Source organism: Dicentrarchus labrax, unplaced genomic scaffold (assembly GCF_905237075.1).
Source record: "Dicentrarchus labrax unplaced genomic scaffold, dlabrax2021, whole genome shotgun sequence".
Lineage (NCBI taxonomy): Eukaryota > Metazoa > Chordata > Actinopteri > Moronidae > Dicentrarchus > Dicentrarchus labrax.
In genome coordinates, this window is record NW_026136718.1 from 15,066,901 (window position 1) to 15,083,523 (window position 16,623).

The following is a 16,623-nucleotide window of genomic DNA, read 5'->3' on the forward strand; positions in this document are numbered from 1 at the left end:
CGTCTTATATAAGGCATGATAAATGAACCTCCTCTAAAAATTTAATTTTTCACTGGAGACATATCAACATGTTGCACTAGAAAAAGTGCAGGCATGGCTGAATTCCATTTAGCCCCATGCTGGCTCATTGTCACACTGCAATGACTTACTGGGACACGAAGAACGGAGCCATCATTGATGTCATTACTAACACTTCTGCGTTTCCTACTATGACAAGTGAAATTGTCTGCTGTGAAAAAGGCATACATGACTGTTTTTTACCAGGTCTCTTAATTCATCATTTTTTTCACACTTGTAAATAAAGAGGGTTCCTTTGATAATGTTTGAGAAACACCTTTGGACACCTTTAAAAGCAATCCATCATTTCAACCATTGCCTCAAATCCAAAAACCCTCAAATTTCCATTTTTTTTTTTTTTGCCTCTTTCGCTAATGGTCATAAGTTTAGTAATTTGTTTTGTATCAATTGTCTTATTAAGTTATATACACAATGTTTGTTATTGTGTAACACTTATGTATCATTTGGTAATTAATTATAACACTAAACAAAGGCTTTGGTTACGCAGAGATTATTAATGGTTATCAAGCACAGAAATATATTCACTTCACACAAAATCAGTCACATTTTAGTTTAATCCATCAGCATCTTGACTGCATTCAATTTTTTTTGCATGCCTAAATCAGTGATGTTTGATGCTTGAGTAACACAAAAAACAAGGAAACCCAAGGATCATAAAAATTACCAAGCCGCGATAGAACAGTTAACATGGCTGAATGCTGAACCTGTGTTGCTTCTTGTAATCCACTCTACACAAGTTACAAATAAAGGCCAGGCCAAGTCCACATGTCAACATGAAGCCTTTTATTTATTGTTGTTTTATTGTCTGAAAAGCACAGTGTGACTCTGTCTTAAAGGGTGCTCTGGATCCATAGTGCAGTTAATCAATTGACCTTGAGAAAGTTTATGACAAGATTTTTAAGCAGTCTGTGTTTGAATGAAATTTGCACAACAGTGATTTAATCTACACATTAAAATGTCCACTCCGGTTTTTGTTCCAAAATAAAGGCAAGATTTATTTTATTATACAGTATAAAGTATCTGGTACAGTTATCTAGCACTCAAACTCAATTTCCAAGTGCTTGTAGAAAAGTGCACACCAGCTGTTTAAAGGAACAAAATTTGACCTTTCACACAAAGCTATTATGTTATTTCAAAACTGGGATTAATATCTAATGCAACAACCACAGACATAGATTTCATTCAGGTAAAATGAAACTGATCCAATATGTTGTTAAAATTAAAACTGACCTGAAAATGCAATGACACACGCCTAGCATTTGCTCGGCAACACTCTGCCACTAAATCTTTTAGTGTTGTCCTTTTGGGCATCGAACGCTTAAACAACAAACTACATGAAGGCTTCACTCAAACTTGATTCCCTGGGCCAGAGGAAGATCCTTGCTGTAGTTTATCGTACAGGTTGAACGCCTCATGTACTGCTTCCATGAGTCACTGCCGGACTCTCTTCCACCCCCTGTGTGTTTCTCCCCACCAAAGGCTCCTCCGATTTCAGCTCCGCTTGTAGGAATGTTGACATTCACAATGCCGCAGTCGGATCCCTTGGGCCCCAGCCAGCGGAAAACCCGACCCATATCTTTGGTGAAGATGCTGCTGGACAGTCCCTGCTGGACCTCGTTGTTCCAGGTAAATGCCTCCTCCTCTGTCTTGAACTTGAGGACGTACAGTATGGGGACGAAGGTTTCGGTGTGGACAATGGGAGCGTCATGAGCCAGCCCTGTGATGATGGTAGGCTCCACGTAGTTTCCAGGGCGGTCCATCACCTTTCCTCCGCAGACCAGAGTGCCACCCTGCTGCTTGGCCTGCTCGATGGCAGCCAGATACTGCTCCACAGCTTGTTTGGTGTGCAGAGGCCCATACAGGGTGCTCGGATCCCAGGGGTCTCCGATACGGACTTGTTTGTAGGCCTTGGCGATCCTCTCAACCACTGTGTCGTGAACGCTCTCGTGCAGCATCAGCCTCCTGGTTGTGGTGCAGCGCTGGCCAGCGGTTCCCACAGAGGCAAACACGGCAGAGGGCACCACCAGATTCAGGTCAGCGTCCTCAAACACGATGATAGCATTGTTTCCGCCGAGCTCCAGCAGCTTACGACCGAACCTCTCCTGCACCATCATGGCCACCATCTTGCCGACATGGGTGCTGCCAGTGAACGACACCAGATCCACGCGCTCATCCTTCGCCATGGCTGTGCCGATATCTGCGCCTCCACAGGTCATGGAGCAGATGGCACCGGGCAGGTTGTTCTGCTCCAGCACCTCAGCCACGATCCTGGTAACTGCAACACTTGTGAGGGGCGTTGTTGGAGCGCCTTTCCAGAGGCAAACGTTGCCGCAGGTCAAAGCGATGGCATTGTTCCAACCGTAGACAGCCACGGGGAAGTTAAAGGCAGTGATGATGCCGACAAGACCAACTGGGTTCCACTGCTCGAGCAGGGCGTGACCTGGTCTTTCTGAAGGCAGGATGGGCCCGCCAATCATTCTAGACAGACCAACAGCATAATCACAGACATCAACATACTCCTGAACCTCTCCCACTCCCTCAACATAGATCTTGCCCATTTCTAGAGACACCAGGCTCCCGAGGACTTTGATTTTCTTTCTAAGCGCATCTCCAATCTGCCTCACAATCTCCCCTCTTTTGGGAGCTGGAATATCCGCCCACATCTTCCAAGCCTCCCTCGACTTCTGGACAGTTTCTTCATACTCCGCCAAAGTTGCCTGGGTTACTCTGGCAATCGGCTCATTGTTGGCAGGGCAGTATGACGTGATGACCTCTCCGCTACCTCCCCAACTCCCGTTGTAAACACCAGGGTTGTCCTCAGACAGGCCCAGCTCTTTCAGCCAGGAGTATTTGGGCTGGTTGATGAGGAGACCTGACATGGCTGCTGACTGCTGGCAGCGGACAAATGCAAGTTTATTTCTTAAGAGGAGCCTGCTGTGCCGGGCAAGGGTCAGAGTGAGGCAGTGCTGCATGGGTGCTGGAAGCAAACAAAGTTAAACATTTATTTTACAAGTTTAAAATGTGTGAAGAACATTTGTAAAGAATTGTTGACAAAACAATCTAATCAGAAGGGTCAGATGAACTGCTTGTTCAGTACATCAAGTAATTGTTTATTCAATAAAACTGCAGAAAATAGAGAGAAATGCAGAACACAATTTTCACATTTCAACTCCACTTCTGTCCATTTCTGTTACTCCAGGTCAAAAATTAACTTTCAGTTTGAAGATTAATAAATAACTTCAGTTGCATCAGCTATAGTAAGTATTGTGTGAGGAATTCTTATTGAAACTGAAATGGTTGATTAATTAACTAGTCGACTGACACAAGATTAAATGGCAACAATTTTGATAATCAGTTAATTGTTTATCATTCATTCCAGCTCCTAAACTGTGACGATATTCTACTTTTAGCTGTTTATGATATTAAACTGAATCTATTTTGGTGTCATACTGTTGGTGGCAGAGCCCCTGGTTCTGGGGAAATGTAATTTTCCATATTCTACTAATTGCAAAAATGCACTAATATTCTCCTATTAACTTAATATCAATAATGCATTATGCAGAAGGTCAATTAAAGGGAAACCACAAGTTAAACAACATATATAGTAGAACTGGAGCAGGTTGGAACTAATAATGTTGCAGCTGTGTGCACTTCATTCAAAATAGCCTATGGGTTACGTAACCATAGGTGTTCTCAGACTTTTACTGTATGGCCAACAAGTTACTCAAGCATATCCAGCCTGTGCGCTTGCGCAAAACATCCAACTTTGGACAACCACGAGGCAGTAGAAACGTTTTTTCAAGATAAATAAAGAAGACAGTCGACACAACAAAACCACTGAATGTAAACCGAAACAGTAACTACACGTTTGCGTTTTGAAACTCCAAATTTTCCAATGTCAGAGTTGCTACTTCTGCAGGGCGACGTGACATGGTCGCCGATCAGCGTCAATCTTGTTGAGTCTGATCGACCGTGACTCAAGGTCCTGCAGTTTACGCTCCCTGACAGCGGCGTGCTGCTATAAAGCGTGCGCGTACATTGTCTGCACGTCAGTTCTGATTAATAAAAGTAAGTTTATGCTACTTATAATCAGTTTCTTTCTCTTACTCACGTTGATATCAAGTCCGTAGGGCCACGTCCACTCCAGAGCATGGAAGTAATTGCAGTCTCTTGATGGTTTGGTCACAGCTGAAACGGAAGTACTAGCGCTGTGCTGCGCTGTGATTGGACCGCTGCCTCTGCGCAGTGTGGCGCCTGCTTTGTTGGGTTGATCCATGCTAACACATTTCCTTTGTTGTGATTAACCGTTCAGCGGTTGTGATTCTGCTGTAATAACTTCTATTAAGAAAGTTGCTCTTGAGATAACTTACACGATGAGTGGCGGAGTGTACGGAGGCGGTGAGTGGGATCTTATGGTTAAAATAAAACCAACTGTTTGTCCACGTTGTCCCGTCCTGTAGCTTTAGCCTGCTTTCTAGTTAGCTTGCTATGCTAGCGGTGCTAACGTGTAACTAGCTCCGTGGTCGACTAAAGCTACATTCTTGCTAGCGTTTTTATTCCTCATGCGTTTAAGAATATATAAACTTGATACCACGTTATGCGCGTCGTGGTGTGGCTTTAGCTTTAGTTTGTTTATGCAACAACCCTGTAAACCGACCCCGGTGCCGCCAAGCTAAGTTGCTAGCAAGGAAATGAATGAAAGTGGGTTTGAAGAGCTCACGATCACATCCCGTTCTGTGATGGCGATCGATTTATTGGTAATAAAAGGGTTTTGCCTTTTTGTTGACATTCAGATAACGCGAATGAGAACTTTACAGATCTTTTCTGAACTGAAATAACTTTATTAAGTGAATCTGCTGCTCTGAGTACTTCATATAAATATGCCATTCATGTTGTTAGCAGTGGTAATGATAACTTAAACCTAGATATTGTTGAGCAAGTTCTTGTGCAAGCTAGATTCTTTACAATATCATTACAGCATGCCTAGTTAATGTTACTGACACTAATCTTAAAAGGTAATGATAAATGGCTCTTAGGAACAAATGTGTGTACATTCATCATCCAACTTTAATTTAATTTATACTTAAACTTAACTTATTCTGTAAAGGTTGAATGTTTATTGTACAAAGCATTTAAAGTATCAGCTGAGGAGTCTGTAATCTTTACCAGTACTGAGCAATATATTGGTAGTTTTAATTCATAATAAAAGTAATTATCAATTAACTTTGCCAAATGTATTAAAATGACTAGTCAATAAGCAGCACAGGTTATCATTCAGGGGGAAAAAATAATTTGACAAGCACAGATCTGAGTAAGACTGATGATTTCAGATCCATGTGAAAACAGGTTAAACTTCCTGTGGCATCCTCCACGGAAAGATCACAAAGAAATGCCAGCGCCACAGTCTGTTCATCAGATTGTGGCATTATCATTTTTGCAATAGGAAAAGTACTTGAAAAATACCAGTATCAGCAGATAAAGTGGTGGAATGGGGACGTTTAAAGTACGGGCTAGCTGTAAATATCAGAAACATTTCATGTGATTGTGTATCGTGTGAGAATGGGGGAAAAAGAGACCGAATATTGTTTAAGGAACTGCTCCTTATGTAATCAATTCAGTGAAATATACTGCCATTTGTTATTTTAGAGACCTACCGTAAACTCTTATTGAGTATTTCTAAGTATCAGTATTCATCGAGATATTAAACAGCACTGACCTTCCTCTCATTGAGAACATGATTGTTAAATTTACAATTGAAATCAAATTCACAGCACATGTCTCATTTCTCCAGATGAGGTGGGAGCGTTGGTGTTCGACATTGGCTCATACTCTGTAAGAGCTGGATATGCAGGAGAAGACTGTCCCAAGGTAAGTGGATCACTCATGACCTGATTAACTATGTGTCTTTTCTTCCTCTGTCATCTTCATCTTCCCTCTGGGGTTATGCCAATGTCAAGAAATGAGGACTGTCACCCTGGAGACAGACGGCATAAATTGGGTTCAGATCATTCTGGAGTACTTGCTTGGCTGGATTTGGTTTCTTGATTGTGTAAATATTAGTATCAGAGGTGGGCACTGATTGGCCATGCTCTCATTAATTTATGTAGTATTGGCCTTATGCAAATACCGTAGAATTATGCTGAGAATAAGTTTTCCTTTATACTTTAATGTTAAACCTTACCGTATAACCTAATCCTTCCACATTTCCTGTCTGTTTTCAAAAACAATTGTTTGATGGCTTCAGACACCATCACAATGTGACCTAATTAATATGTTGGTATAATAGTTACTGGTTTTGTATAAATGGAAGCTATGAAAGCAACAAATGATTATTTTCAAAATGGATTAATCTTTATTATTTAGTTTACTATTTAGTTTATTGGTTGATAGATAATCTGTAGTCTAGAAAATGTCAGAAATTATTTTGTTTGAAATAACATTTTTATTAAATCTTCCCATATAAACATTTGTGTAGCGCGAACAACTGAATTAAAGGCTATTTTGCTTAAAAATTATGACTTAAAAATGTATCTGTCGATAGATACATTTTTATTGACGATTGATTAGTCGACTAATTGTTTTAGGCCTAATTAGAATATATAATGTTCTCTTTTGGTTTGACCCGAGCTGCTGTAAAAAGCAGACACTGTAGGAAAAGCATAGCTGGCGGCAATAAAATGGTTGATGGCTGAGTTACATTTAGCTGCTATGTGTTATCGTTGATGTTATTAGTAACACCTGTGCTGATCCTTACTGCGTATGGAACAACTTCAGTCCTTGTGGCTTTGAGTTGCAATGTGCAGACATTCTTTGTGCAAGATGAATTACTCAGTACACGCCAAATCATTATTACGCAATGAAATCAGGTACTTTTCAGCATGTCATAACATTTGTACTCTTTGTTTTTTTTTTTAAGTCAGAAGAGTATTGCCTCACTATCACAGTTTCACAAAAATGGGAACTTTTTCATTCAGTGTTTGGGACGGCATTCAAGATTTTTATGAATGTTGTGTTCTTGTGAATGATATTGGTTAACCATGTGAGAATGCTTCTTGATCTGCATTGTGTCCTGTTTTATTTTTGCTCAGGCGGACTTTCCCACAGTGATAGGTGTGACCCTTGACCGAGAGGATGGCAGCACGCCCATGGAGACAGACGGTGACAAGGGCAAGCAGAGTGGCACCACCTACTACATTGATACCAACCAGCTGAGGGTACCCAGGGAAAACATGGAGGTCATGTCTCCGCTCAAGAATGGCATGAGTGAGTGTTGACTCACGGCGTGTGATTTCTTTCATGCATTAAAACCAACACACTGTGTACGTGCAATGCTGAGAGATCTCCTATAAGAACATACAAGGGGCGTGTGTATGAGCCCGTTCTTTGTCACGGTCTGTGAAGTAAACTCAGAAATGAATATTTATAATCCTGACTGCTTGATCCATATCCATAATTAGACTGTTGCTGTAGATGAACTAGTCACAAACCTCGCTGACGTATAGATGACTGCTGTTCATCATGAATATTAATGAGATTATTTGAAGACCAAGGCAACTCATTATTATGAGCCCTCCCGTCTAGCGTCCTCTTGATGGAAGGCAAACCCCTTTCTGTCTTGGGTTTACCGCCATGTCTGCCTGACAGTGATCATATTTTCCCATCCTGATTGTGTTGTGTTGGATGCCAGATGTGAATCCAGAGCTGTCCTTGGTGCTGAACTGGAGCTATTGTCCTGAAATAGGGTTAAGTCACTGTTGGATCTAGGATTAGTTTCCCACGCTATAGTCTGAATCTCAGTTTCAGTCTCAAATTTCCCCCGTTTTCTGTTTTGTTTTTTTTGTGGTGTTTTTCTCACATTTGTTCAATGCTATCTAGCTAAAACATTATTATTTTATCAACTAGACAACTATTATCCAAAACTTGGGCTCCAAATAACTATTTTTGTCATTATTCACTAATATTTTGATCATACTTGTGATTAATTATTTGTTTAGTATATGAAATATAAAAATAGTAAAAAAAAAAAATGCTCCTTCATTTTCAGTTTTCAAATAATGTACATATATTAAAAGCACTAAGTGTAGCTGGTACCAGTGGTTGTCGGCCTTTGTCTCGATGATTTAAACATTAGTCAGTTATGAAAGCCAATTCACTTCCTGTCTATTGACCGATCAGGTATTTGACCGATCATTTCCACTCTGTCCAAAACATTTAAAGCCAAACTGAAATTTTCAGATACAAACGCTACATTTTACAGGTGTGTCTGATTTCTGTCACCTCGGGAGTATTGGCGACAGCGGATGTGAAACAAGCGCTCTGGTGCACTGACCTAGCTGATGATGCTCATCAGAATCTGGTCCAGTGGAGTTTGGCTGTGAAGCTATTTAGAGACGAATGTGACACCAATCTTAATTGCAGCATAACCGCACCGTGGGACCACAGGCTCCCTCAGAGGGCTGACCTGGAACATTGGTGCCAGGTGCTCAAATTATTATCTAAAAAAGCTCATCATTGCTCTATTTTCTCCTCCATCTGACCCAGCAGTGACGATGATGAAAGATACGTGTTTTTTTTGTGACGTTTAAATATTTATTTATAAAACATTTTTGGCGATCTGTAGCCATGAATAAACCAAAGACATACTACTAATAACTACAGACTATTTACCAAAACGAGGTAGGGAATTTGAATTTGGCTCCCTGTGTAATAGCCAAAAACAGTAATTTGACAGTGTTGTTACATTTAACAAGCTCTACCCTTGTTTTCTCTTCTGCCTTGTTTACAGTTGAGGACTGGGACAGTTTCCAGGCCATTTTGGATCACACCTACAAGATGCACTTCAAGTCTGAACCCAGCTTGCATCCAGTGCTCATGTCAGAGGCATCGGTAAATACTCTTACCTACTACTTACAATACTTAGCTCTAAGCAAAGTATTGTGAGCCGAGGAGGTGTTTTCTCTTCTTCATCATATCATAGAGAATCTTAGTAGTTTATGTTTTGCTGACAATCATTTCCTGTTTTTTATCCGCAGTGGAACACGCGAGCGAAACGAGAGAAACTAACAGAGCTGATGTTTGAACATTACAACATTCCTGCCTTCTTCCTCTGCAAATCTGCTGTGCTGTCTGCGTATCCTTTACTATTTCACTTAGTCCAGAAAAGGATGGGACAGAGCTAATATGAGTCATTTAATTGTCCCATAACTGCTTGATAATGGTCTCAGACTACCATTTCTCTTACATAAAGTCTGTTGAACCAATATTGAATCAATTATATGTCGAACTGTGTTACGTTTCCTTCACTCTGAGTATCTAAGCTTTGCGAATGGACGGTCTACAGGCTTGGTTCTGGACAGCGGAGCCACACACACCACAGCAATTCCAGTGCATGATGGCTACGTCCTGCAGCAAGGTGACCAATTATCATAAATCTTTCATCATAACTTGATACTCTACCTGCAGATTTTACCTGGTCTACATATAAACCAGGCATGGGATTCATCACCTAAGAGGAATCATGTACATTTTATGGTCCTTTATTGATTCATGTGCTTATCTTTTGTGATTTATGTTGCCATCTGCTGGTTGGCGCTTGCATCTCAGCCTTGCCAATAAAATCAGCTGTTCCTACAAGTGATCAGTTATTACAAGCTTCTGTAACTGTAATGGAACAAAAGGAGGAGAGATTGCTAATCTGACGAATTTGGAGTCATAAAGGATACATTATGGTCATAGTGATGTATTAAGATGAGCAAGATTAAATAGAATGTTATAATCATGGTAGATTTACTTTACCTTTTTAAGTCATTTGGTATTTATTCTCTCTGACAGGAATCGTCAAATCGCCCCTGGCTGGAGACTTCATGAGCATGCAGTGTAGGGAGCTTTTTCAAGAATTAAGTGTTGAAATAATCCCCCCTTACATGATTGCATCAAAGGTAAGATCTTTGTGTGGAAACCTCACTTTAGAGAATCTTGTTTATCTTGATTCACAAGTGTAATAGTATTTTTAAAATTTAGTAGTAGTAGTAGTAGTAGTAGTAAGTATTTGGCATATATTGCTCTAGCGTGAAACCCACTGATGTAACCAGTTTTTTTTTATTTTTTAGAGCTGTGGCTCTTTACTACATGTTGTCCCCTCTTTTCCTCTCTCCCCTTTCCTGTCTGTCTTAATTGTCCTATCAAAAAAAAGGCATAAAAAGCCCAAATATTGTCTTTAAAAAAGGTTGTGTTTTGAATGTTATAATTATATACAGTTGTACAGATCATACAGTGGTAGACTTATATTTTTCTCTTGTTATCACTGGACTGATTTTTCTTGTAAATCTGATTAACTGGCTATTTGGATACATACATGCACATTAACATCATAAATGGGGTGATTATAATGTTAGCTCTCGGTTTTACATACATGTAAAACAATATGGATTGAACCAGTTTACAGCCAGTAGCACAGCGGTCCAAGTTTGTAAATCAAAACCAATCACGGGGTTTGTCATTACAGGATTCAGTGCGGGAGGGATCCCCAGCCAGCTGGAAGAAGAAGGAGAAACTACCTCAAGTCACCCGCTCATGGCACAACTACATGTGTAACGTAAGCAGCAAACTCACACTTATTACTAGCAGTAATAAAGGAATTATTATTTTATAGTTGGTTGGTATGTGTTGTGTTTTGTTCAATGTGTGTATAACTCATCTTTTCTTTGTCTGCAGTGTGTGATCCAGGACTTCCAGGCATCTGTGCTGCAGGTGTCAGACTCGCCATATGATGAACAGTAAGAGCATTATTTGCAACTTAATATGAATCTGTCCATTTCGTAGACATGTTTCACTCCAGTTCAATAGATTCCCACTACCTGGCCTCTCTATGGAATAGGAATACACAATATACTGCATGTAGTGTGTAGTCTTAAAACCTGCAAGTATTTGAGGTTCCTACACCAGTGCTTTCCAATGCTTCTCCCACATATGGTTTTCAATTTATGTAAAAAAATAAATAAATAAAGGAGCGCTGTAGTTTTATCCACCTGTCCATAATCCATAGAGGTTTGCATACTAAAGGTATACATCATCTGAAAGGTTAAAATGTTCGTTTCTCTTTCATCAGGGTTGCTGCGCAGATGCCCACAGTGCACTATGAGCTACCCAACGGCTACAACTGTGACTTTGGGGCTGAGAGGCTGAAGATCCCAGAGGGGCTGTTTGACCCCTCGAATGCCAAGGTGTGTGCCCACTCATAATGCTCCATTAGTTTAAATGTGGAGGTTACAAAGCAGCCAAAATAGAAATATAACCCTTTACTGCTGTTAAATAAGGAAAGCTCTCTTATGAAACGTTGTTTTAAGTGTCCAGATGTGTTGCTTCATATGTGTTATGAATTTGTTTTGTGGAAATGTATTTTAGTGTTTTTGTTTGTTCTGACCACTTCAGGGCCTGTCTGGAAATACCATGTTGGGAGTTGGCCATGTGGTGACGACCAGCGTGGGAATGTGTGACATCGACATCCGGCCGGTGATTATCAAGATGTTTAAAACATGGCATGCAATGTTTTTGGTGGCTGAAATGTTTCCTGTTCTTTGAGTTGATTTGAGATAAATTTTGCCTCGCCCGAGAAATGTAGATGAAACAGTAAAGGTGAATTTTGGGCTCAATTAAAATACACCATAAAACGCTTTCAAAGAAAACCGCAATTAAGAGTGCCTTGTATTTTGATGATTAGTTCTGTCCATGGCATTTTACCAGTAGTAGTGAATACAAAATGTTTCACACACTACGTGATGTCAACAAAAATGTAGAAATGCATGAAATCTGAAATGAATGTAAACAAGGCTGGTTTGTATATTTACATTTTTGGTAATAGAATAACCCCTGAAATGTATTCATAGTCACTGTTCGATGTCCAACAGTGTGACGTTATCACAAAATTTGTTCAATGTCTGATAAGAGGCAGTGTTTCTATAAGAGTGCCTGCGTGTTGCACTTTTACTTTTTGCTTTAAAACCAGAAAGTCTATTTTTCTGACCTGTGACTTGTGTCTCAGGGTCTGTATGGCAGTGTGGTGGTGACTGGAGGAAACACACTCATTCAGGGCTTCACAGACCGACTGAACAGAGAACTCTCCCAGAAAACTCCTCCGGTGAGTTAATGCCACTACTTCCTCACATAATCTGATTAACACTATTATCTTAAGCTTTAATGATTCAAATGCAAAGTCAAAATACAGTGCGGCTTGTTGTTTATCATGTGTGTCTTTGATTTGCAGAGCATGAGGCTGAAGCTGATAGCCAACAACACTACAGTGGAGCGCCGGTTCAGTGCCTGGATAGGAGGCTCCATCCTGGCATCACTCGTAAGGACACACAGAAGCTAAACCTGTTCTATGAGAATATATCAACATTTTTGAGTTTTTTTTAATCTTTATGACAGGAAACTGTCTGTCACACACTGACGGGAATAAGAGCAACAACTCCAGAGCTAGTGGCTCAGGCTACCAATAGCTGATGTTTTTCAGAATAAGGGCGGAGTACTGTGGCATTCATACCTAAAGATTTGAAGGGACATTTTCTATTTTTATCTCTGATTTATTACATAGATGGACTATTGTTCTCATTAAGGAATATTTGTAGTGTTTAAGAAAATTGACTTTTTCTGATGTGTAGGTTTATTTTGCGTGAGAACTGTGTTTAATCGACTTTACTCCCCAGCTTTGTCTTTAGTTATGTGTGTGTACTCCAGACCAATTGTATTCCTTCCCTTTTTCTGATGTATTCAAACGAAACATGTTTTCTCTGTCCGACAGGGAACCTTCCAGCAGATGTGGATCTCCAAACAGGAGTACGAAGAGGGAGGAAAGCAGTGTGTGGACAGGAAGTGCCCTTGATTTTGACAACCAATCATTACCCTCCTTGTCACAGTCTTTGCCACAAGCTCATCATGAGTCATTCACCTCTGACCCTGGACTCAGGAACACCTCCGGATGATCGCTCTTGTTTTGTATGATTTTGTTTTTAAAAATAACTGAGTTTGTCCATATTCTGCCTGTCTGTTTGGGATTTATTGTGAAAATCAGTCAAACACCTACAAAATAAACTGTCACTATGATGAGGTGAGGTTTAAGTTACTTTGTTTGTATCATAAGTCAGGCTGTTGCCTTATCTTTAGGATTGGTGTTTTGCGGAAACTTTGCAACTATAAACTTTTTTGGAATTGACAAAAGCTTGATCTTGCTACCTATTGCCCATGTCTTTGTCTGACTGACGTGGTCTGTGGGCCATTAAATATTAGCATGTTGGTCCTACACTGGCACTGGGGGAAAAAAAAACAATGTGAGAAATGCAATTTGTTGTCCAAGGTTTCTGCAAAATACTAATGAGGCAAAATTTGGGTGTGTATTAAGAACAACCTAACAGTTTGGGGTGAATGTCTTTTTGTCCATACGCCGTTCTCTTTCTTTGTAGTAAGCTCATCGTAGGCAAAGGCCAGTCAGTTCTCGCCTGTGCTTGGGTGAGTGTCAACTCAAATAAATCTGTATTTAATTTTCACTTTGCTTGTCACTGGCTACATATGGTCTTTTAAAAATAAAGTCCTTTTTTGTTAAATGTTTCTTTAAATGAGTGTGATAAAAGTCTAATACTTTTACATGTACATGGTTATTTTAATTCAGAGGGTTTCTTGGTTGTCTGACATGAAATGGCAGGTTTACATTTAGGTAACAAGTTACTATTAAAACAAGATGAGGAAAACTCAATACATGAGGTGTGTTTAATATTATGTATGAAAACAGTGACCAAAACATTTCATGGTGATGAAGCATAATTTATGTAATAGGATCAGATAACTGCTAGACAAATACACTCAGATTCTACATGGGACAAGTTTCAGACCAACTTCAGATATCTGACATGAGCTGATTCAGACTTGAGTATTCATATCAACTTATATCTGCTGATAAAATGTGTTGGGACTTGTGTCTGGACGACTCACAGCTGTCAAAACCTCCTGAAATTGTTCAAAATGTGCGTTTGAAATTTCACGATGCAGGAACTTTGATGTGAGGCAACTTTTTCTTGAGTTTCATCAGAGTTTCTTTTTCTCTGTTGGCCTTCCTGGCCTTGTCTCGAAGATGCTTCTCTATGCGCAGCCTGCAAGACAGAAAAGTGAGAAAAACATTTAGATTATTGTAAGAAAACATTAATTTTGCACAATATAACTCCCCACACAATATACAAAAATATGTGGCATATCTTACCTGATGTGTGGTTGGACAAACGCAGGTGTGTAGAACCTCTTTCGCTTGTACCTTTTGTTCATGTACCAAGGAATTGCATACTCTTTGAATCGATACCTGAGGGAAAGACAAGTGTACATGAGTGATTCTACTTCACATATTTCATTTTGCAAAGCCTAGCCCTTTAGAGGTACAACAACCACGTTACAAACCACCCGCAGACAGTCTAAAGTCAGCATTGCCTACAGTTTAAAAGTTCTGTTGAAACCAAAACCAGATTGGAATACTAATGGATGTGTGTGTGACTATAAACCTCACATGGATCCAAAAGTTTGCTAAAAAAGTTCTATTTTGTTTGTTTGATTTTTTACATTAATTTGACTCCAATGTGTTTAAAAAAGATTGGGACAAGTGTTTTCAGTGTTGATCACTGGAACAGGCAGCAATGTGTATCATGTCTCCTGTGGTCTACATGTGCTCCATGGTGCTACCGGAGTTAAAAAAAAACTCCACAAGAAACCTTTAAAGTGTTAAGAGGGCTTCATTCTCCTTCTATGTGTGCCTGTGTGACAGAATGTATACAGAGACTCTGCCCTCACCAGTAGACGTATCCAAACATGTTCCTCCTCCAGGTTCCTGGTCTGCCTTTCTCCTGTCCTGTCTGCAGCAGACGCAGTGCAGTCTCTCTCTCCTTCACCGTCGTCTCCAGTCTGATTATCGACCGTTCAACCTGGGAGGAGAAAGACAGCAAGATTTACCTTAGCCAGGGCTCCTGCTTTAACACAAACAACACCCACAATACTCCATGTACAAACCTTGCATCCCACCTAACTCTGCCAAAGTTGATCCAAATATGACAAATCTAGTTCAGGATTTCTACAGTACTGGTGGAGGTGTCACTTGAGCATCATACGAACCTTCCTTAATCTTTCTGGACTTGGCATCTGAGCCCTTTGCCTTCTTGCCTCCTGCTCAATTGTGAGCAGCATGTTCTTTTCTTTCAACAGCACATACCTGAAATAAAACAAGAGTGTTACACACAGCCAATAAACGTTCACACACTGTAAATCACCAGTGTAATTTCAACAGTTCTTACCAGAGTTTGTGTAAATCTTCATTGCTCTTGGTTCTCAGTTGTTTGGCAGTCCATGGTGCACCTATAAGATTATAACAAACCAAAAATGTGTGAAATGCTGCCATCATGCCTGGTGGGCAGTAACAAAAATGTGACACATATAATATTTCGGTGTTTTACCTGACTTCACGGTGGCCTCTCCCCAGTTCTCAGGGAGGTCAAAGAACTCTTCCAGCCCTCTTCTGCTGATGGTTGTGTGCAGGGCTCGACACTGACCTGCTGAGCTGCTCGGACTGTACCAAAAGGGCACGGCAACCAGAGGAGACTTTTCCCTGGTGGATGCAATATAAATTCACATAACAAGACTTAAATCCACCTTAAATTACAAACTGCATGTTGTTTTCCTATGATTGCACCTAGGTTGAATTAAAATCCTAAAACAAGTGCATTATGCTTCTCTTAAAATGTCTCCTCCCTTCCTTCCTTAGCTACTTTCTCCTTTTCCTTTCTGACCCAGAAAATGCTTTTAGTGTTGGTGGTTTTTAGCAAGACACCAAATAGAAGATTAAACATTATTTGTTATATTGTTAGAAACATGATGGCACTTCAAAACACAGGGAAAGGATCATGAAGTAACAACAGATGTGCTTGCAGAGCCCAAATAGCCAAAAGGCCTATTGTGTGTAAATCTGACTTAGACATTTAAAGTTCTGGTAAAGACTTCTTTAGGCTGAAGCTTGTACTGCCATCTTAACAGGTGCTATAAGAAGTAAAAAAAGCAGCTTCAAGGTCTCCTTTTCCAAAGCTCTGACCTAAATGTATTATTTTAGTATACTTTAAGCATACCGTTGGTCTGTCACATTAATGCCACTGCAGCTGGCATCATAAATATAAAAGCTGATGCTGCTTTTTTCATTCGCAGATCATTATTTTTACATAATCCACAAGAACCATCAGTGGGCATCAGAGCCAGCGTTAGCTATGAACACGTTGACTTTAACGTCGCTTGTACGGGATGTTGAGCACACTGCAGGGCGTCTTACCTGTAAACATGAGCCTGGTACTTGGTTATATTAGCAGTGCAGTGCTGAGGATTTATCGCTGAAGATATCCTTAAGACATTTTGAAACTGCTTGCAAAGAGTCAAAACGCGTCCTGCCGCTGAGGACGCCGCCATCTTTGCCGTAGTTACTTCCCACATTACCCGTCATGCATTTTTCCACACTAAATATATATATTTTTT

General features: G+C 40.2%; 3 protein-coding genes across 3 annotated transcripts; 1 reads left to right on the forward strand and 2 right to left on the reverse strand.

The window, feature by feature from the left end:
• Positions 1-846: 846 nt before the first annotated feature.
• On the reverse strand, positions 847-4,332 carry aldh7a1 (aldehyde dehydrogenase 7 family, member A1). The gene is made up of 2 exons (XM_051376496.1): positions 4,190-4,332; positions 847-3,055 (listed from the first exon to the last, which is right to left on the reverse strand). The coding sequence occupies exon 2, from the start codon at positions 3,048-3,050 to the stop codon at positions 1,422-1,424; it is 1,629 nt and encodes a 542-aa protein (XP_051232456.1). The 5' UTR covers positions 3,051-3,055; positions 4,190-4,332; the 3' UTR covers positions 847-1,421.
• Positions 4,330-13,676, forward strand: actl6a (actin-like 6A). Its single transcript, XM_051376497.1, has 14 exons — positions 4,330-4,476; positions 5,870-5,946; positions 7,167-7,341; positions 8,864-8,964; positions 9,111-9,208; positions 9,396-9,490; positions 9,910-10,016; positions 10,583-10,672; positions 10,792-10,853; positions 11,186-11,300; positions 11,509-11,589; positions 12,119-12,214; positions 12,341-12,427; positions 12,878-13,676. The coding sequence occupies exons 1-14, from the start codon at positions 4,452-4,454 to the stop codon at positions 12,956-12,958; spliced, it is 1,290 nt and encodes a 429-aa protein (XP_051232457.1). The 5' UTR covers positions 4,330-4,451; the 3' UTR covers positions 12,959-13,676.
• Positions 13,677-13,825: 149 nt separating this feature from the next.
• mrpl47 (mitochondrial ribosomal protein L47) lies at positions 13,826-16,572 on the reverse strand. The gene is made up of 7 exons (XM_051376498.1): positions 16,424-16,572; positions 15,561-15,712; positions 15,402-15,462; positions 15,223-15,319; positions 14,905-15,035; positions 14,327-14,422; positions 13,826-14,219 (listed from the first exon to the last, which is right to left on the reverse strand). Exons 1-7 carry the CDS (start codon positions 16,555-16,557, stop codon positions 14,108-14,110), a joined length of 783 nt encoding a protein of 260 aa, XP_051232458.1. The 5' UTR covers positions 16,558-16,572; the 3' UTR covers positions 13,826-14,107.
• Between the last annotated feature and the right edge of the window lie 51 nt (positions 16,573-16,623).

Bases quoted from the DNA above. Each gene is read 5' to 3' on its own strand.
- aldh7a1 (XM_051376496.1), bottom strand. From the start codon at position 3,050: ATGCAGCACTGCCTCACTCTGACCCTTGCCCGGCACAGCAGGCTCCTC.
- actl6a (XM_051376497.1), top strand. From the start codon at position 4,452: ATGAGTGGCGGAGTGTACGGAGGCG. The intron at 9,491-9,909 runs GTGACCAATTAT...TCTCTCTGACAG, and splicing joins TGGCTACGTCCTGCAGCAAG to GAATCGTCAAATCGCCCCTG. The intron at 10,673-10,791 runs GTAAGCAGCAAA...CTTTGTCTGCAG, and splicing joins GGCACAACTACATGTGTAAC to TGTGTGATCCAGGACTTCCA.
- mrpl47 (XM_051376498.1), bottom strand. From the start codon at position 16,557: ATGGCGGCGTCCTCAGCGGCAGGACGCGTTTTGACTCTTTGCAAGCAG. The intron at 15,320-15,401 runs GTAAGAACTGTT...GTTTTATTTCAG, and splicing joins GAAGATTTACACAAACTCTG to GTATGTGCTGTTGAAAGAAA. The intron at 14,423-14,904 runs GTGAGGGCAGAG...TCTTTCCCTCAG, and splicing joins ATGTTTGGATACGTCTACTG to GTATCGATTCAAAGAGTATG.